This window comes from Neltuma alba, unplaced genomic scaffold (assembly GCF_004799145.2).
Source record: "Neltuma alba isolate B1F8T4 unplaced genomic scaffold, ASM479914v2 tig00013010_pilon, whole genome shotgun sequence".
Taxonomy (NCBI): Eukaryota; Viridiplantae; Streptophyta; class Magnoliopsida; order Fabales; family Fabaceae; genus Neltuma; species Neltuma alba.
This window is the reverse complement of record NW_021637359.1, coordinates 88997-110351: the sequence shown is the minus strand read 5'-3', so window position 1 is coordinate 110351 and position 21355 is coordinate 88997. Positions and strand designations below refer to the sequence as shown.

Here is a 21355-nt window from a genome sequence, read left to right as displayed (position 1 = left end):
CATAACTCGGTACACAGTGAATGACACTTGTCATGGCCCCTTCTTCCATGTTTTCCTTTAGCCAAGAATTTATTAGAGCCATGGGACATGTGTCACTTCCTTATTTGCAAAGGAGGGAAGCCATAGTTCGAACTTGAGCTCTATATCTTTAGCCGGATATATCTCCAGTATCGGTGAGTTTGGAATAATTCACTAAAATGGATTAATTCCTATTAGACTATGTGTTAGGTTATGGCTCTAGTCAGCATTGTAAGGGTGGACAGTGATATAAGGGAGGCTGCATATTACATTATTTTGAATATATTGGAAAATGATGTTGGTATATTGTTAAATTGAAAATGAAATTAAGTTGAATGTATACATCCGTGATTTTCATACATAGAATATATACACACACATACATATAAATGAATTTTTGTTTATCATATATGATTTGCTTGTATAAGTTAGAATTTCAGTAGTTACTAAAACGTTTAATCTCATACCTTATATTAACATTTTCAAGCAAAAGATCTAGTAGAAATCAAGGGAAGGCACTGATGGAGTGAGCCATGACAGCTTCTATACTCCTTAAGCACATGCTATGTTATATTTTTATTTGCCATAACTATAAGACTTTGATCGTTTATTTTGTTATGTCAAAAAAATTCTTTGAAATTATGACATGCTTAGAGTGTTAGAAATACATATGGACTTTTAAATGAAGCATTTTATGACGTATATGAATATAATTAAGTGAGGTGTTACAAATACAACCATTAAAACCAACATTTTAGCAAGCATGTTATAGGCATTTCAAAGGCTCATCATGAGATCAAGCATGCTTCATCCTTAAGTTACAATATAATCAAACACCTTTTGGTTAATTTATTGGCTTTGTACTATAACTAACAACTATTCTCAACATCAATCCAATCAATCGTAACAAGAATCTCTCATTCTTTCTCTCCTGCACATTTTAACAAGTGTGCAATGATATTTACACCATTATCAAATTATAGCTCAAACTAACAATCAACAACAATCCAAGGAAATATAAAAAGAAAAATCACATTCTTAACCAACACACACATATATATATTCAAATACATTTCCCAACACAATCTATTCCATAACTTTTAAAAACTCAACATGAAGATTAACTATATATCCTATTCCAAACCAAAGTTTTCTCCCAGACATTTTTATAAACACCTTGTGTGCTTAACGTTTAATCAAGTTTAACAAGTATTTTAACCTTCAAATCCTTTGTCCAATACAATCTCTTTCAACATTAATCTCTAAAAGTATCATGCTTCTAAAATACAATTCCTTAAATAAAATCAATCAAAACATAAGAACACAATATTCAAAAATATTAACTCACCCACACACCACGCTAATGCTACTCAAAATCAACGGAGAAGAGAAATTTTTCAACTTAACCAACAAACACTGTCGAAAAATGTTCCCAAATATAGTCCTCTACCTACCTCATGGGTGCCTCATTGTGCGAACGAGAGAAGGGGAGAAATGGCAATGCTGTGTTATGCATCCGTGGAGAAGAGACGGAGGATAGGAAGAAAGGTTAGCGATGCGCCAACAAGAGAAGAAGAAGCAGCTCATGAGAACAAGAGGAGCAAAGGGGGAGGTCGTGAATCCTTGCTACTTGCCGATGAGCAGATCGAGCACCATGAGCTGCTTCTAGCTGAGAAGAAGGTAGAGAGAAATGTCATGATTAGGACACACTTGCAGTTTTTGGAAAAAACATATTCATCTATTTGCTTTGTAACACAAGCGTCAAACCCTAATTAGCAGAGATATTACAATGTAGGTATAAGTTTCGAGGTAAAAAAAATAACTCATTTTCAATCTGATTTTTAGAAAAGTAAGATTGGGTAAAAGTTAGATTGAGTAATGTGATTCGTGTTTGGATTGATTTTTATAAAAGTTAATTTGTAAAGTAAAAAAGTTGTTTGGATTATAAGGGCGTACTCATCTCATCTTATTTATAAGACACTTTTAATATATTTCACACATATTAAGAAAAATCTTAAATTCTTCTTTAAAATATAATAATTTTCTAACTTTATCCCTATTTAATATATACACTTCAAAAATAATCATTTACATTATAATAAATGAAAAATAAAATACCATATTCATATTAAAAATTTTAAAAGATGAATTATAAATAAGGTCAAGAAAAACCTTCTCTTTCTGATTTATAAATAAGACTAGAAGAGTATTTGAAATCAAAAGTATGTTTGTACGTTGTGACCTATTTATTACTTTTAATTAATTTTAACTAATTTTTATTAGTTATAAATTAGTTATTTCAAGCTTATAATAAGAATTAAAATGAGTAAAAATTTCTTAAAGATGGAACTTTTTTTTTTTTAACTTCTCTCCCCCTTTTAACACTCCTCACTTTTCTCTCTCTACGATTGAAAAGCATAAATAACAAATTTTTACTTTTGACTTATCCTGGCTTTTGATGGAAAAGCAAAGTCTCCTTGACGCTAATACAAACACCTAAATTTCATCAATCGCACGGGTGGTTGTTTATATCGCACGATTGCCTCCCAAAACACCCTGACAAACACGCTTATTACCTCTAGTCTTATTTATAACATCTTATTTATAAATTATAAATAAAGTTTTATAATTAGAATCACAGATAGTGACAAATATGATTGTTTACATGGGCCTTAAAAAAAGGGATTCTGCCCCTTAAAAAAACAAATTAAAAAGAAAATAAAAAGAGGAACAGCAAGCCAGCAACACTGGCGCGTGGGGCCATGGGGAACGCCTGCGCCACATGGCTGGCATGACTAAACCGCGCCATTGCGTGGAAGCCGTGGAAGTGGCGCATGCTGCTTTCAGCGGATTGCCAGCCAGCGTGTGTTGTCCACTCTCCGTGAGTGAGAATGGGATTTTGCCGATTTTACCTTCTTCTTCTTGTTTTTTTTTTTTTTCAGATTTTCCAATTCCTCTCCCTTCTTGGGCTCTAGACGGCGCGTTTTAGCTCTGATTGAGACGCAGTTTATTTTTAAAAATTTATAAATTTAAGAGCTTTAATTTGACGTGATATTTGCTTATTTTGGGGTACGTTTAGATATATTTTTTGGAGCTCTAAGTGCTATTTTTTATTAGTTAAAAAATCCTAAAATATTTGTAATAATCTATAATAGTTTCTTTTGGACCGTTGCCAATGCATAAAGTCCTAAAAGCACCGCTGTGTGTTTGAATCAAACTCATTCTCGCAATAGTTAATTTTTTCAATTAGCAATTATACTATTTTGTATTTATTCAGTTATACAATGTTAAGGATTTTGTCCTTATTGCTTTCCATATTAGTTGTACCACTGATTGAAACACTTTTTAGTTGTCACAAACTCAAAATGTAGATTTATCAATATTGATGCTTTTTTTTTTTAACCTCATTTCATTTTTTTTGTATTTTCTTTCATGTTTTATTTATTTCCTTCGACATAGTTCATGATGCACAACTTTTTTAGTTCATCCTATTGGCTCGGCTCATCCAAAATAAGTGTCTTAACAACTTTAAAATCTCAACTTCATTTGCTGCTAATTTTTATCTTCATGTCTGATATGCATGTGAAGAGGAACGCTTTGAAAAGAAGACTAGGGACTAGGTGGAGAAAACAGAAGGCAAATTAGCTATTATCCCAAAGGAGTTTGCGGAGGCAGAAAATCGTTTATGCAAAGGGAAAGGTTTGCACAAGGCAAACTACTCGAACTCCAAAAACCTATTTTTGATTGTCTATAACAATCTGATCCTCATATCCCATAAGAAACCCAAGAATGTTTGAATGTTAACCTATTATATTTGGACAATTCTAATGTGAACACATATATAGATGAGTTATTTTTTGTAAACTAATGACATTCGTTTTTGCCTACAAAAGAATTGAAGCAAATAGCCAAGTTTCAACTAATCATTCTGTAATTATTCAATTTTTTGTACTGCCAACAAAATCACCAATTCATCTAACAAATCAACACATAAAATTATCTAATTTTATGTGCTATTTAAAAAACTACATGTTTGTCCGCACGATATAGTTTTGAAAAAAATGAAAAAGGAATGATGTTGTGCATGACTTTTTTTAAAATAATCTTACTTGACAACATAAATTTTATAACTATTTTTCAAAGTTTATATGGAACTTTTTAATTATAAAAAATTACACTTGTGCATATTTTAATGTTGGAAGGTTAGGTTTTTACCCATTTTTACCTAATGATTATTTCCCTTTAAGTTGTAAAAAACGCCTATTGGTTGAACTATGTGAAAATAACTCAATTCCCTTCAGCCAAAATTTGGGGCTCTAATCTAATAATTTACTAATTTGGGCAATCACATTGGGAAGTCTATCCCAATTAAGGTAGACAACCCTGGAAATTTTGTCAACTTATTGAAAATTAAATAGCTGTGTGCGCGAGGGGGCGGGGATGTGAAGGATATCTATTTGCACTCAAGAGGAGGAAAGAATACAAGAAATGAAAATAAAAGTAAAATAATGGCATCCAATCCTTACAGAGCATACACATATATGGACAAAGATATTCAAAGGAAAATCACAGTGTGATTCCAAGGAAGGTATGTAATTACCCAAAAATCCTATAACAAATGAATGAAAAATTCCATGGTAGTAAATGACAACAAGGTCTTGCTTGTCATTAGGATTTCTGTATGGTTATATTCTTTTCTTGGAACCTCATAAGGATTTTCCCAAGATTCAATGGAAAAGTGAATGGCCCAGGTAGGATTAAACGTTTCAGATTAGGCATTATACGAAGATTTAGCTTCACTTTGATTCACTCTCTTCCATGGATCATGTTGTGAATGAGAGACTTCAGTTAGAGCCAAACTCTTCATTCCACCGCTCAAGCTCTTCCCACTTGCTTTTGTTTAAACTGGGTCTAATTACTTTCATTGCCTTCTTAAAATCCTCATATCTCAGTCCTCTTACCTGATCATATTGAAAATTGTCAAAATATAAATAACACATTGTTCAAGCCACCCCTAAAAACAGTGAGACCACATTCAAAGAGCCAAAGCTTACAAAGTATTATGCTGAATAATCTTGAAAAATCATAATTATTTTTAAGAACTATGGTTACTACAATTTTACAGGTTTTACGGAAGTTACAAATTAAAGTTGCTAGAAACTGTAACTTTCTGAAAATTATTCGCTGAAAACTTGATGCCGAGTCTTGTTCTACCAACTTAAGTTCTAAAAAATTTATTATTTTTAAGATTCTTTATCTTGAATTTATTTAAAACATTCATCCTTATTAATTTTCCCTTTTAAGCCCAATTACCCCCCTTCTAATTTTAATTAGTGTCATCAAAATATAAAGTGTGAGAAAAGTAAGCAACCACACTACTTACAAGTTGAGAATAACGCGATTCATCTTTAGCTTTGCATAAATACAAGGAGCCTACTCTAGTTTACATGAAAACCTTTGCTATCAACAAGACAAGATTGCCGATGAACAGAAGAAAAATTCCTGCCTGAACAAAAAACGGCACATAAAATATCATTTATACCCCTAGCCTCAACTTTATAACCAAGATCTCAGCTCTCCCATCTCAAGGATTTGATTACGCAGGTTTTTTTTTTTTTTGGTGCCATTAATTACACAGTTTAGACTAGAGAGATGTGCAAGAATCAACAACACATGAAGTGGTAGGAATTTTTGGTTAACTTGCCTGATTTGACTTAACAGTTAGGATGTCAGAACCCAGCTCTCTTATTGGCATCATTGCCGCTTCTTCACACAAGGCTTGTAGATCACTTCCGGAATATCCTGCAAACCAAAGATAACAAATGTAGTGTCCATCCTTTCAGGGGTACACATTTAAGAAAGGAGATTTCAACACGTTAATTTCTTTTTCCTCAGGATTTAGAAAGAAGGCAATATGAAGAATATACATTGGCTACAATTACCCGCAAAGCTAAACTCTAAAATGTTTCAATTCATTAAGAGAACCAAATACCTTCTGTATCTTTTACAAGCCTTTCCAGATCTCCACCTGCCCAAAAAAAAATAAAAAAAAAAAGAAAGATAAGTAAAATCAACCCCCCCAAAAAAAAAACAAAACAAGGCTGGTGCCATAGGATGCACAAACCAAGACAAGCATCAGTAAATTGAAGAGCAGGTTTCTTACTAGGCAATGAGAACGCTTGACCCTTGAGTTTGTGCTTTAGTAGAAGTCTCCGAACATTTGCATCTGGCAAAGGTACGTAAATTCTCTTCACCTAGTTAGTAATTCACAGAAATTCCACAAAGTTAATAAGAAAGTAGCATGCACTTCATGCCCATTATAAGTAATGGTGTGCATAATATACATTGATTAGAGTCGGAAATTGCCAATCTCTTAATGAATTATTCTTTGCACTAGCTTTTTTTTTTTTTTTTGGTGACAGTTTCTCCAGAGAAAACAATTCAGAAACTTCAATGCAGGAATGGAAAGAGAGAATAGAGTTAGCCAGGAGGAGGGGAATATGAGTGCATTTCTATGAAGCCAAAGAAAAAATTACAAAGTTCACGCTCATTACCAAGAAGCCCAAGTTTGTGCAATTACATAGGACAATATCATGAGAAAAGTTCAAACACAGCTCATAACACTGACATGGTACAGTCCAGCAGAGGTATGCTCAGCAGAGAATTTTGTGGGTCGTAATGCACTTCAGTGTTATTGAATGGGCTTCCTCATTCGTGAATTGTTTCATGCCACTATTCAAGGTAGTGGCCACACCTTTTTTTAACTACTTAAGGTAGAGAATCCACACTTTGAAGATTCACCAATAAAAGAAATGTAATAACTGTTGCAAGTATAATTATTTAGGAGAGCATTATGAATTATGAAAAGGTTTCTTGTACAGCAACCAAAGTGAAGGCTATAAGAGTTATTATACATAGTTGAATCAGTGTAATAGAAGGTTAAAGATCAGTATTATAAGCACACCATTTTTTATATTATTAACATAATGCGCAAGCTAGCATACAGACCCTCTGAAGACACGCTTTCTATCAGTTTAGTTTTCCAGAAAAAATATGTACATCAACTGAAGGATTACTGTATTAAATATAAAATTTTTCCAAATTTAGAAAAGCTACTAATTTCTATTGATCACCATTTAATGCTTGACAAATGTCATATTAATTAAGTAATAACAGCAATAAAGGCATTCTCGTCAAAACAGGTGTTATTGTATCTTTTGTTATAGAGAAAGCAAGGGCTGCAAAATTTGTTATATTCAGGGAGACGGTCAAAAGAGTGCAATTCGGTCAAACGAATGTACAATTTTGGCCATATCTCAATTGATGGGAAGCATAATTCGCCAAAGGTTAACTTTCCAAAGATTAGTTTTGCATCTGTTTGGGGTTTAATGGAACTGAATTTTATAGATTGATCAAGTTAATTGATGTGAATATGTTTTGGCGAATTAATTTGATGCAAAGCATATCCTTTAGGGATTAAAATAGTGGTTTACTTATACTCGTTAACAAATTGTACTTTGATTTCCCCTATCTTCTTAACACAACCATTTTCCAAAATTTCAGAATCGGGAAAAAACAAAGTATATACTTCTGATCAATGATAAGAATGGGTAAATTATTAATCACCGCTAAACTTGCATCAGCAATATTAGATAAGCTATAATATTCTTGCTCATTCCAAACTCTTCTGAATCAGACTGCCATATTGTGCAATAATGGCATGAACAATCATCTTCCATAATGACCGATTGAAGATATACTCACCAGTCTCCGAAGAACTGCATCATCCAGTTCTTGTGGCTTATTGGTAGCTCCTATATTCAGTAGAGAAATTAAAATAATAATGAGTACAAGACCCACTAAGAATTCATTTCCTTCAAAATGCTCTAGATGCCAGATACTGACAATGGTTGCCTTTATGAATAGATTGTGAGAGAAAAAGGATCTGATAAGTAGGCAATTTCAGATCTAAGATAGCATAAGTTTTACATACAGGCTGGACAAGCTAAGGGGACCACTTTACTACAGCAATCAGGTCAACAAAGGAACTAATATGATTCTTAAGATACTATACACTGAGAAGCAACTAAATTTAAAATGGCAGACTGATGAGAAAAAGCAATCATCATGTAGTCATCTTATGATGTGCTCAAAAATACAACAATAGAGGCAATTGTGGACTGGTCCCAAACTACGGCTTATCAACTATTTACTTTTAGTGTTGCAATTGTACTACAACTCAAAACAAAATGTCAACAAACTTGTCTGACAATTTTCAGAAAATTCAAGTCATAAATTTCCATGAATTGTTCAAAAGTCTACATTCACCAGGATTTTATTTAACAGTATCATTTGCTAAAGGCAATGATTGGAAGCCGCAACTGTTATGTTGCATGATTATGTTCAGAGCTTATCTATTTCATTGTAAAGAAGAAAAACTAGAGCCCAATTCATGATAGAACCAAAAGACAGAGAGATCTGGCAACTAATTCTAAATAAGTAAAGGAAGCACTACTAGATATAAAGCTTACCAATAACAATTACAATGTCATCAGGATTGGAGGTTACCCCATCAAATTGGATAAGAAATTCAGATTTTAATCGTCTGCTTGCATCATTCTCATTAGCCAACCTTGTTGACATAATACTGTCAATCTGTTATCAGTAAAAAAATTATCAAATCATAAAATCCTCCTAAAAGTATAATACTTTTGCATGGGGAAAAAACACAACAGTAAATTAATTGTTTTTTTTTTCTTTTCTTTTTTTTTGGGGGGAACTCTGATAAGTGAAGAACACCTAATTTCTGACCATACATTCGCTCCACCTTCTGCACTTCCCCAACAAAAGAAAATATTTACGGCTTTACATTGCACCTAGCAACACTCAAGAGCTAAACATATTGAGAATAATTGATTATGTTGGTCATGAACAGCTTGTTACAGAACCGGATATTGAATGAAATAGACTTGTGATTCTTCCATACTCACAAATGGCTATGACATATATCATCAGTTCAGTGTAAATGCATCAAGTTATCAATCCAATTTGATTCAAAATAAATCCAATAACCTATCGATCTAGAAAACAATGGGATCCATGGTCAAACCATAAAATGATCTACACTTTTAAGAATAATGGTCAAACAAAGACCATTCAATTTTGTTGGGGAAAAAAAAAAAAAAAAAGAAAGACCATTCAATGTTGCACTCTCAAATATGACTCAAATGAGCAGTACCCTCTAGAGAACTAAGTCTGGAAAAGAAGACGACTTCTAAAGTCATGTTAAAATTAAACAAGGGAGATTTTTCATCTGTACAAGAGTTATACCTCATCAATGAAAATCACTGATGGTTGCCTGGATATAGCTACCATGAAAAGAGTCCGGACAAGCTTTTCACCTTCACCAACCTATTGAACACAAGTCAAACAAAGCAAAACTTCTTGACAAGGACATAATCAAAGGAATAACAGCCAACTCAAACGAGTTCAGCAATCCAAAAGTAAAAAACATACCCATTTTGACGTCAAGGAAGCTGCAGATACGTTAAAAAATGTTCCTGCTGATTCTGAAGCTACTGCTTTGGCAAGCATGGTTTTGCCATTACCTGGGGGACCAAAGAGAAGCAAACCTGAAGAATGAAGGTTCAGCTGTTACACCCTTTTGCTTTTTCATTCTACAATTTCAGTATAAATAAAACCAGTTTCAATGCAGTTCCAATAGAATCACCTCTGGCTGGCCTTCGAAGACCAGTGAATAAATCTCTTCTCTTAGTTGGCAAAATAACCATTTCCATTAGTGCTTGCTTCGCCTTCTCAAGACCCGCTGCGTACCCCACACTTAGAATCTCATGATAATAAGTATGAAAGAAAAAGAGAAGCAAAAATATACTATATATCACGGTATCTTACCAATATCTTCCCATCTAACAGAAGGACTTCTGTCTACTATGGCAGTGTTAATTGTTTCAACTAATTTTGCATCATAATTTCCGCCAGATGTCTGACTAGATTTTGGGCTTACATCTTTATCCATATGGTTTGTTCTTTGATGATTCTTTTGCTGCACGCCTTTTCTAGCATTTGATGGCTTAAATGAAACTGCAGCAGTTTGTCCCTCAGTTGCAGTTTTCTGCGAACAGTTTTGAAGAAAAGAAACCACAATAGTAAATTTATATCTGTAGAACTACCTTACACCACTATTTCAGCACGTACATTTCATAGAACTACAGTGTTGCACATTTTATGCTGCATAGACTATGGTGTACGTCTGAATAAAGATGGCTCACCAAGTACATAATTATAGAATAACTCTAACGACTCTTGAGTGAAAAGCTGTCAGAGAGAAACCTCTGTACTTACAACTTAGCTAGTTCACATCGTACCTGAATAGTGGGCTTGCTGCCTGAAATAGCAAGGGGAGAGAAGGAAACAGAACACAAGAATGAAAAATAAGTACCCTACTGAGATCTCATTATTGAATCTTAAAAATTGAAAAAACAAGGCTTGAGTTTATGACATATAAACCTGCTCGTCTGCTTAGAATCTGTAACCTTTCAGAAACTTGACCCTGCCATTTCGATATTTTTTCACGATAAGATTTGACCTTCTGTTGTTCACTGTCACAGGCCAATATATTTCAGTGAGATAACAAGATGAACACGAAACTATAAAACAGCAAGAATAACTTGGTAATGTCCGAAAGGACTACACTTCAAATGCTGCAAATCTAATGGCGTTTCTCTGCGATTAAATCAATGGATTTTGTGCAATTTATAGGCTGCAATCATGCCGGGGAAACAGACGACAAATCTAAAGTTTATTATTTCTCTACTGAAAAAACATTTTAAAAATTTCAACTTTGCAATAAAATAAGCATGTAAAAGGGTACAATTGAGAAAACATTAAATCTTTAGTGCCTCTTCTTTCATATATTTCAGCGGTTCGTGCAGAAACCCATACATAGTTCAAAGCACCCAGCATAACAAATACAGGAACTACAATAATTGATATAATCAGCGAAGGATTGAAGGAATACTGGAAAACCTGGAAGTAATATAGGAAGGCACAGCAGTTGAACTGGCTTCGATCAAAATCCGCTGAGCGCTGTTATAATGAAGAATAGCATCATCGATCAAGCCCCACTCTTCGGCCCTAACAGCCTTGGCAATCTCTTCCTTGGCCAAATCGAAATACCCTTTGAGCTTGTAAGCGACTCGTTCATTAGAAATTGAGGGGGTAGGCCCGCCTTCCATATTCGAAGAGCTGGGAAGGTTGGGATTCGAAGGAGAATCATCATTAGAAGAATTGGGGGAAGACAAGATTGAGCTGAGCGAGTCCATAATCCCCTGCAAGAAGCTCATGGCTGACAAGGAGTTTCATGCTCATGCCTGGCTTCGCGAGGCAACCGTAATATGAGCCCCCACGTCAACGAAGCTTCGATTCTTAATGACGCCGGAATAATTTTCTTTACTCCCTCCGTCATCACGGACATGCTCCGATGCTAAAATTTTTTGAAAAATGAAAAAATTTTAAATTTATTTATATTTAAAGTTACGAATTATGATTGAAGTCATGAGCACATAAAGAGAAGAATACAAATTTGAATCCCAAAAACATATTTATTAGGAGAGACAAAAATAGTTTATGCTCTAGGTCTCAAAAGTAAAAATTCTTAATCAAATAAAAATAAAAAAAGTTGTAAATAAAAAAATAAAAAAAGTTGCAAATTGTATCTGAAAAGAAATTGCATCTCAAAGGGAGAAAAACTGGTCATGCATGCTCTTTAATTATTAATAGACTCTAAGATAATTAAATTTTTTTAAGACTGATTATGATTTTATATATATATACACACACATGCGTGTATACACACATTACTACAATAATCATCTTTATCCTTGTTTAAAGGAGTGTTTGGGTAATATGAAAATTATTTTTTAAAAGCATTTTTTAATAAATCGAGATAAATTTTTTTATAGATTTATTCCTCCAGTCCTAAATATAAGATAAGACTCTTATACACACTAGTATAAGGGTTTTATATTTAGAACCGGAAGAGTATTTCGTATATCATAAAAGCAAATTTTGATTTTGATTCCATCTAAACATTTTTATTGATTTAGAACTTTTTACAGTTTGCAACTACTAGACAATTAGTGCTGAGGAGGTACACGCTTCCCAGAACTTTATAAATACAATACTTTTTGATACAGCGGGAATAAAAATATTTTTACGATATTGTCTGTCACTTAAAAAAAATAAAAGAAAAAGTCATATCAGCTAATTACTAAGTGTTGTAAATAATTGATAAAGTATTATAAATATCTTAAAATAATGGTGTATAATTTGCCAAAACGTGTTGTTATTTAGTAAATTGGTATGTTGAATAACTAATGAATGAAGTCCGTAAAATAATTAATGTTGTGTATATGCTGAATCGGTGACTTTTAGATAAAAAATTTTCACCTGTAGAATTTATCAATTTAATAAAATGGCTAATGAAGTATAGTAAATTGATTAGTGAAGTGAACAAATAAATATTGATTGAGTGGTTAAAACACGGCTATTAATATAGGACCTATTGACTAGAGAGCAATGAAATATATTTTCCATGTATATTCATGATCAGAAAGGGAGATTATATACACAAAAGAGGAGCCTTAGGCATTAATGGCTCATTAATAGGAGATAATATCCTATCGTATAATATCCTATGATATCTGATTTGATTCTATACTAATTACAATATATCTACATATATTTACACTCCCCTTCAAATTGGAGCATAAATGTCAATCATGCCCAACTTGTTACAAAGATAGTCAACCTGAACCCCATTCAAAGCCTTAGTAAGGAGATCACCCAACTGATCACTGGATCTCACGTGTCCTGTTGAGATGAATTTTCCTTGAGTTTATCCCGAACAAAATGACAATCAATCTCAATGTGTTTTTTACGTTCATGGAATATCGAATTAGAAGCTATGTGTAAGGCTGTTTTATTGTCGCACCACAGTTTTGCTGGTAACGAGGTTTTAAGACCAACCTCCTTCAATAACTGATGTATCCAGACTATCTCACACACAGATTGTGCCATAGCTCTATATTTTGCTTCTGCACTTGATCGTGACACCACATTCTGCTTCTTACTCCTCCAGGACACCAAATTTCCTCCCACAAAGACGCAATATCCTGTAGTGGATCTTCTTGTGGCCTTTGAACCACCATGATCAGCATCACAAAAGCACTCAATATCTGTATGACCATGATTTTTGTATAATATCCCATGACCTAGAGACCCCTTCAAGTAATGAAAGACATGCTCTAAAGCTTCCCACTGTCTGATAGTAGGCGAGACCATAAACTGGCTAAGTACACTGACTGGATAGGTGATATTAGGACGGGTCACAGTAAGATAATTGAATTTTCCAATCAGTCTTCGATACCTCTCCGGATTTTCAAACGGCTTGCTTTTAGCAGCATCAATGGGATTCTCAAATAGTATGCTTCTATCAGCATCAAGTAGTGGATTATAAATCATAGGAAAACTGTTTGGCGCAACCCCTAACTTTACAGTTTCCTTCAACAGGTCAAGAACATACTTCCTCTGAGTCAATAAGATTCCTTTCTTACTTATCAAAACCTCAATTCCAAGAAAGTACTTTAACGGGCTCAGATCTTTTGTTTGGAAGTGAGAATTAAGAAAGGACTTAAGTGATGAGATCCCCGACATATTACTCCCCGTAATCACAATGTCATCTACATATACAACTAACAGAATCATGCCAGTGTCTGTTCTCTAATAGAACACAGAGTGATCACACTTACTTTGACACATGCCAAATTTCTGCACAATAGTACTGAACCTATCAAACCATGCACGGGGACTTTGCTTCAGGCCATATAAGGATCTTTTGAGACGACATACTCTCTCACGCTCCCCCAGAGCAACAAAGCCTGGTGGTTACTCCATATTTTGACTAGAGAGCAATGAAATATATTTTCCATCTATATTCATGATCAGAAAGGGAGATTATATACACAAGAGAGGAGCCCTAGGCATTAATGGCTCATTAATAGGAGATAATATCCTATCGTATAATATCCTATGATATCTGATTTGATTCTATATTAATTACAATATATCTACATATATTTACAGGACCTAATTTGAAAATTAATATTAATCTTATATATAAGACATGTTTTACATATTTATCAATTTTTTTCTTAAATTAACTTTATTGATATTCTCTTAATAATAAGCAAATAGAAGACGAAATGAAAGAATTAAGAAAGACGATTACGGTCTTTTAAAAAAAAAATCATATTAACTAAATTTAACTAATATTCTTAATATACTCAAATTAGTTAATTATATCTTATAATAAAAAAATTATTATTATTTTGTATTATTTTAACTAAATGGTTTGGTGGCTTAATAGTAGAATGCACAAGATGATAAATTAAATTTTACCTCCATCACATTTTGCCATGTGTGGTGGCAGGCCAATGTGGTTTTTTTTTTTTTTTAAGGGCACTATTATAAAAACACTAGCATTTTAAAATTTCATTTAAGGGGATGTTTGGATAAGATCAAAACTATGATTTCCGAATTACTTTTACGGTATACAAAGTAAATATGTGGAGGAGTTTGTTCGATTTGCAGAAGAATGCTTCTAAGAAGTGATTATTAGGATATCCAAACACCCTCTAAGTACATTCCCCTTCTCTTGATATTTTTAGTTTCTTATTCTATCATTTTCTTCACTAATATTAACTAAATAAATTAATATATTCAAATTAGTTGATTAGATTTTATAATAGAAAATGAAAAATAATTATTATTTTGTATTATTTTAACTAAATGGTTTGGTGGCTTAATAGTAGAATCCAAAAGATGATAAATTAAATTTTACCTCCATCACATTTTGTCATATGTGGTGGCAGGCCAATGTGGTTTTTTTTTTTAAGGGCACTATTATAAAAACATTAGCATTTTAAAATTTCATTTAAGTACATCCCACTTCTCTTGATATTTTTAGTTTCTTATTTTATCATTTTTTAACTTTGTTTTTCTTTTTTTCCTTTTTATTTATTTCTTTATTATTTATTACGAGTTTTAATTTTATTATACTGTTTTCCGGTTCATTTTAAGCTGTTCATTGTGCTCCCAAGCTCCTCGCCTACACTCAGGCACTGCCCTAATCGTCCGTCTGTACTTCTCTTCCCCGACAAGACGACCTGAACATCGGAGAATTCGGGGTGAAAGCTTCAGCATTTCCAATTCAATTATTTATATTTCAATTGTTATCGCTGTTAAGTTTTGTCATCTATTTGTCCGAGCTGTTTGGAGTCTCAAGTTTTTGCCCTTTTGATTTATTTAGTCATTTTCTCGGGAACCAAACAGGATTTCACTGATAAATGTGGTGTTCTTCTTTTCTTATTTGGGTAGCATAAAGAGCTGAGTAACCAAGTTGGGAATGGCGAGCGCTGTTGATGCTTCGGGGAATCCGATCCCAACGTCGTCCGTGTTGATGGCGGCGTCTAAGCACATTGGGGTAAAATGTCACTCGGAGAATTTGGATTTCCTGAGATGCAAGAAGAAGGATCCAAACCCTGAGAAGTGTCTCGATAAAGGTCGGGAGGTTACCCGCTGTGTCCTCAACCTGTGAGTGGTTTTCTCCCCCTTTTGAACTATTATCCTTATGGATTTCCCCTAAATGCATTGTTCTGTTTGGTATCTGAGAGAATATTTAGGAAAATTTATGATAGAATTGCTGGGATGGTAGGTTTCTTAATGAACCTCAAATGAGAAACGATTGCTTAATTCAAATGAGGTTGAAACAAAGCTGTCATTCTTTGTGAACAAGTTAGAATTGGTTAAACTAGCAATAATAGCATTTCGATATTTGGAAGCATAGGAATAATAATGTCAGTGAAAAATAGACAGTAAAGCTTGAAGATTTATTTGCTTTTTTTTTTTTTGGTTCATTCAATTTCATTTTATTCTACAGCATTCAAACTGTTATATTTAATAGACTTTAATTTACCTGCATCGTTCTGTTAGAGTCTGCTAAACGTTGGTTTTCACTTTTGTGAAATTTGGGATGATTTGGTGGATGAGACTCATATGCTGCTTACAACCTGATCTGCATTGTTTTGTGTATGGATCACTTCCAATTTGAACTCAATACCTCAAGAGTGAAAACAAGATGCCCTCGCTAGCAAAATCCAAGTTTTATGTTATTGTCCTCTGGTAAACATGACTTAAATCATATGCATTCCATGTTATTCTCCAAAGTATGTTTGTTGACATTGAGGTATTTATATGCATTAAGCAATTACTGTGAGTGCAATAACTTCATGTGCTCTCTAGACTTGGGTTCTCTTTTCCCCACCAAACCAGGACTGGCTAATGGCCTATCTTACAAAGGCCTAAATTTGACATGCTTCAAATTTCATTGGAAAATTAAATATTTTTGGCACTTAAGATTTGATGATTTCAATCTGAGGACTGAATCTTGTAACTGATGCTCTGATCACTGTTGCCACACCAAATTTTCCATTTCAAGTAACTGTTAAGTGAAGCAGAATTCGTTGCGATGCCAGTTGAGGATATTTAAAATTTAATTTCAGAATAAACCTGTTAGTGTTTTATCAGAGCAACTGATGCAGATTTATTCTGTAAAATGAAGTTTGGCTTCGACTTCTAGCTGAGGCTTTGTTCTGCTTCAAAGGGTTACATGGTCCATCCCCATATTTAAATATTTTGGTGAAAAATATTTTCGAAGATAAAAATAAAGATTCAGAGCTTCATAGCAGAGATATAACGGGTAAAGAATGGCTTGAAATCTGGAATAAAAAAAACGTATGTTGTGGTGGAGGTTTTTTTTTTTTTTTTTTGGGGGGGGTTACTTGAGCCTTTTCTCACAGAGGAACAACAAGCCTCTAAACATCAAGGGAACAAAAAGATGAAGATTAAATGCTTGCCTTTCTTCTCGTCTTTCTGTGTTGTGTCTTATATTTTTAAATTTTCAAAGATTAATATGTATGTCAGTCCTGAGAACTGACTGTGTACTCACCTGTGAGAAAGTGTGCCGAATGCCTTTTCATTCCTATCTTTACCATTCATTCATTGGTTTTGTTTGTGTGCATGTGTGTGTGTAGAATGGGGGTGTTAGCTGCAATCAGAAAACAAATATGACCAGCAGCAACTACATGGAGTGTAAGAGACTTAACTTCTATCAATCAAAGTCTCAGGTGTGAGCTTTGTAGATGGAAAAGAGCTATCCCCTATCTAAGGCCCGACAATGTTCAAATCTTATATGGTCGCCAACATAGATCCCAAGACAGTTACCCAATAAAGAAAACAAAAATGAAACCCTTTGTTTTTACTTTTTGGCTGCACTATCGCATTTGCAGATGGGATTGCTTTTCATTTGGAAATTTTTGTGGTTGTTAGCTTATCTAATAGTTTTAGATTACTTTTTGGGTCACTTTTGCTCATTCTCTGTAGCCATGTCCTTGATTCTATTATTTTCATGTTTTTCCTAGTAGTTTAGATTATGTTTTAGCATCGGCCATGAGGGAAAAAAAAAACACACGAATAAAATGTATAATGTACGGCAACTCTATTTCCTGAAGATTTGGTATGTGGAGTTGCGCTTGTTTGCCCCCTTTTCTCACCCAAAAAAACAGAAACAGAAACAAGCAAACGGATTAGGATTCGTCCATCATTTATGAATGTTTTTGAACCCATATTGATCATTGAGTTGGTAAAAATTTGTTTAAGTTTTATTGTTCTGACTCTAACCAAACCATAGTTGAAAGGATCAGGGCTAAATTTGTGTGTGTGTGTGTGTGTGTTTACGTTTAAAAAGTTAAAACCCGTATTCACCAATTATTAACTGGTTTTTACCAGTTTTTGATCAATATTTATCTTTTTTTTTTTTTCGGTTGTTTTAGTTCCTGCACCAGATCAGGTTCAATTTGCCAATTCACGTATCAAATCAACCAATTTGGTCTGATTTTTTATAACGTTGCTGGAAATTGCTGTTGTGTTTGTTGACTTTTCCACTGGTGCAGATTTTTTTTTTTTTGGGGGTAATATGCATCATTTTCCTCATTCCAAACTGCCATCTTGTCATGGGGTGCTTTTGTTGTTACTTTTGTTGACAGACGTTGGAGGGAGTTTGATAGGAATCTTGATGGGAATTTCTGTTGGAGTTGACTTCTTGGCCTTTGGGTTAAAAGGAAGCAATCTGTTAGATATCACAAATTACAAATCTTTTCTGAAAAACTTGTTGACTTCAAATGTACATGTAGAGAGAGAAACACAGTTTTAGGCTTAAATTTCTAATTGGTCAAAGTTCTGTTTTGATGCCTCAGGCTAAAGGATCTACACAAGAAGTGCACAAAGGAGATGGATGAGTACGTGGGATGCATGTACTATTACACAAATGAATTTGAAATGTGTCGCAAAGAGCAGCAAGCATTTGAGAAAGCATGCCCCCTAGAATGAAACCCTGCCCTTTCCCTTTATGTTTACATTAATAACACAGGCTGACTCGCAGTGAGTGACCCAATTCTCCATTTTTCTTAAATTACTGTATCACTTGGTTTTTATGGCATTTTTTTTAATGTCTATGTTGCTCATCTAAAAAATTGCGTGAGAAATGCTTCCGAATTGGGCATTTATTATCTTTCAAACATAATAATTGGTTAGTACTGTTGATGTTAGGTCTTGCTTGTAGTGTAATAATCATTTTGGCATTGGCAAACTTCAGCGAGGATTGGGGGTTCCCCCTAAAAAAAAAAAAAAAAAAAAGATTTTAAGAAAAAGAACTCAATGTGATGATGTTCTAATCATGAAAAGATGCGTCATTTGTAAGTTATGGATGATGTAATTCATGCAGGCGGGTTGGATCAGGTGAATGCAATTATCGAATTCCAAAAGAATTGAAGAATTAGCTTATCTTTGTTCATAATGAGAATTTGAATTCTGATCTGGTCTCTAGTAACATCCCATCTTATTGCAGAGTTAGCTTTGCTAGCATCACTCATGGGTTTCCGATTAGAAAAATCCAGATATTTTTATGTAAAGAATCATTTATTTACATATATCTATATGCATATATGTATATCAAGAATTACTGGACAAATAATATTTGCAAGTATATTTTGTGTAAGTGGAGATAAATTTTTTTTTTTTACATATTTATTTTGTATTTCATAAATTAAAATTAAAAAGTCATTTATAAACTATTCTAAATGGAATCAATGTCAATATGTACGGTCTTTTGTTTTGCGCCCGGTATTTTTTTTCTTTTCTTTTTTCCCTTTGGAAAGTCTTAAATGCAGAGTCAAATCTAGTTCATAGTTCAACTGAGAAAGAGAGAGGTCATGTTATTGAACTACCCCGAATGATTTCCGACTCCATCCAGGGGGGAAAAAAAGGGAAAAAGAAAAAACCACAGATGATGGCCATACAAAGAATCATTCCTTCATGTGTTGTGGTCCAAGGCGCTATATGGTTATACATTGTTTTGGGGAAAGAAAATAAGCATCATGCGTTAAGAAATGTCATGATAAACCCAACTGGATATGAAATAGAATTTGGAAAGATGGCCAAAAAAGGGACTTTAAAAAAAGAAATAAATGAAGAAGAACATCAACAAATTCAGTACGGATTGAAAATAATAAATCTTTTGTTGCCACCCCGAGAGCCTCACTGCGATTATACTGTTTTTGGGCCAAATTTTGTGCTACACTACAAACTTTTCTTTTTAAATATAATTCGAAGTATCTTCAAATCATTGTGAATTTAAGACTAATCAGTCTCAGAAGTAATCATATTCAAGACACTGTGAGAACCAAACAGGCACACATTTCCCAACGTACACTTTAAATATTTGACTTCAATGTAGTGAATAAGAAAACACACAGTATGTCCATTTGGGTTTATAATTTGTTCACCTAACTTGCTAATTAATTATGATTAAGAGCCAGCTTAGATTAATTCAAATGAGCTTGACTTTACCGTTGAGTAAAAACAGAAGGCAAAAGAAAGTGTGGTTGTGGAAGCAAAGGAGTCACATGATTGTGCTTAAAGACACCATGCACATTATCGCTTTTACCCCTGAGGATAACATTACAGCATTCGTTAGATGGAAGGACCTGTTTGTCTTTACATTCAATAATGGCAAGTGGGCATGCTCCCAAAAAAAAAAAAAAAGCAGAGCAAATTACCCTCTGGATAGGCAAAATTAAGATATTCACATCAAACAACTTTAAGAGTCATGTCATGGGTTTGTGAATTATTGTTGAGAATAAGTTTTGAAAACAAGAAATCAGAAATTTTTCTAAGCCATTCTGTTTTAAAAATCACAGATAAAAAAATCTAGTCATTAATACAAGATATAAATTTATATTAAGAACCGAATGTAATTGCTTGAAAAGATTAATTTAAGAATGAGTTTTGAATACAACATGAATGACACAGCATCCATTGGCAATTAGTGATGATTTTGTAGGCAACCAACCATGATTTGCCGTGAGCAACAAAATACTGTGATAGCTTGCTAATAATGGTTACAAAGGAATTTGATTTAGTCATGAATATATAATTTTAATTCATTTCATTTCCTAATTTTTTTTAGTTTTTTGTTTAACCAGATAGAATGATATATTCATGAGAAAATTGGGAATAAATCCTCGTTAAAAAATTAATTGGCAAACGAGACCTGAGGACTTTGCACAACTTAACTTTTATTGTGTACAAATTAACTTTTTTTATGTGCAATTTATCTTCTCTTATATGCAACAATCTTCCTTTACGTGATATGCAACTCAATTTCTTTTTGTACAAATAAAATTTTCTTATATGCAAGTTATCTTTCTTATGTAAAAAAATAATCTCTTATATCCAAATAATGTTTTGTGTAAATTATCTTCCCTTTGTGCAACTTACCTTCCTTTATGCGCAGCTAATCTTTCCTTATACAATCAATCATCCTAAAAACTATTTACCAATTAAATTTGTAATTGCAGATTTATCCCAAATTTTTCCTATATTCATTAATATAAGAAAAAAGTACAAAACCCAACAAGAGGTCCTGTTAAAAAATGGCCAACAGACTTAACGACCTAAAAATATAAACCCTCTCTAACTGTGACAAGACTAAGGAAAAAACCGCCATCAAGTTCACGGAAGGAAGTCGCCATCACCGACACTGATGCTAATGTAAGAGGTGGGGGTTTGAGAAAATTCCACCCTAAGGAATCCATTCCCCGGGGCTAAAGAGCAATCAAAATTAATCTAATTTTTAATTAAT

The 21355-nt window shown here is 33.5% G+C and overlaps 3 protein-coding genes across 4 annotated transcripts; 1 reads left to right on the top strand and 2 right to left on the bottom strand.

The window, feature by feature from the left end:
• Positions 1–4461: 4461 nt before the first annotated feature.
• Positions 4462–11459, bottom strand: LOC114733508 (spastin). The gene is made up of 13 exons (XM_028920980.1): positions 11065–11459; positions 10546–10637; positions 10404–10423; positions 9931–10150; positions 9749–9844; positions 9535–9650; positions 9349–9429; positions 8550–8673; positions 7783–7832; positions 6182–6272; positions 6011–6046; positions 5723–5820; positions 4462–4979 (listed from the first exon to the last, which is right to left on the bottom strand). Exons 1-13 carry the CDS (start codon positions 11379–11381, stop codon positions 4863–4865), a joined length of 1458 nt encoding a protein of 485 aa, XP_028776813.1. The 5' UTR covers positions 11382–11459; the 3' UTR covers positions 4462–4862.
• Positions 11460–12900: 1441 nt separating this feature from the next.
• On the bottom strand, positions 12901–13752 carry LOC114733506 (uncharacterized mitochondrial protein AtMg00810-like). The gene has a single exon (XM_028920978.1). The coding sequence runs from the start codon at positions 13750–13752 to the stop codon at positions 12901–12903; it is 852 nt and encodes a 283-aa protein (XP_028776811.1).
• Positions 13753–15176: 1424 nt separating this feature from the next.
• On the top strand, positions 15177–18802 carry LOC114733509 (NADH dehydrogenase [ubiquinone] 1 alpha subcomplex subunit 8-B-like). Of its 2 annotated transcripts, none has more exons than XM_028920983.1 (3): positions 15177–15284; positions 15482–15690; positions 18411–18802. In XM_028920983.1, exons 2-3 carry the CDS (start codon positions 15503–15505, stop codon positions 18541–18543), a joined length of 321 nt encoding a protein of 106 aa, XP_028776816.1. In that variant the 5' UTR covers positions 15177–15284; positions 15482–15502; the 3' UTR covers positions 18544–18802. The 2 variants fall into 2 exon arrangements, with proteins under 2 accessions (XP_028776816.1, XP_028776815.1); XM_028920982.1 differs by having other exon boundaries at positions 15475–15690.
• Positions 18803–21355: the final 2553 nt, after the last annotated feature.

Bases quoted from the DNA above. Each gene is read 5' to 3' on its own strand.
- LOC114733508 (XM_028920980.1), bottom strand. From the start codon at position 11,381: ATGAGCTTCTTGCAGGGGATTATGGACTCGCTCAGCTCAATCTTGTCT. The intron at 6,273-7,782 runs GTGAGTATATCT...ATTACTAACTAG, and splicing joins ATGCAGTTCTTCGGAGACTG to GTGAAGAGAATTTACGTACC. The intron at 5,821-6,010 runs GTATTTGGTTCT...TTTGGTTTGCAG, and splicing joins GCTTGTAAAAGATACAGAAG to GATATTCCGGAAGTGATCTA.
- LOC114733506 (XM_028920978.1), bottom strand. From the start codon at position 13,752: ATGTCGGGGATCTCATCACTTAAGTCCTTTCTTAATTCTCACTTCCAA.
- LOC114733509 (XM_028920983.1), top strand. From the start codon at position 15,503: ATGGCGAGCGCTGTTGATGCTTCGGGGAATCCGATCCCAACGTCGTCC. The intron at 15,691-18,410 runs GTGAGTGGTTTT...TTGATGCCTCAG, and splicing joins ACCCGCTGTGTCCTCAACCT to GCTAAAGGATCTACACAAGA.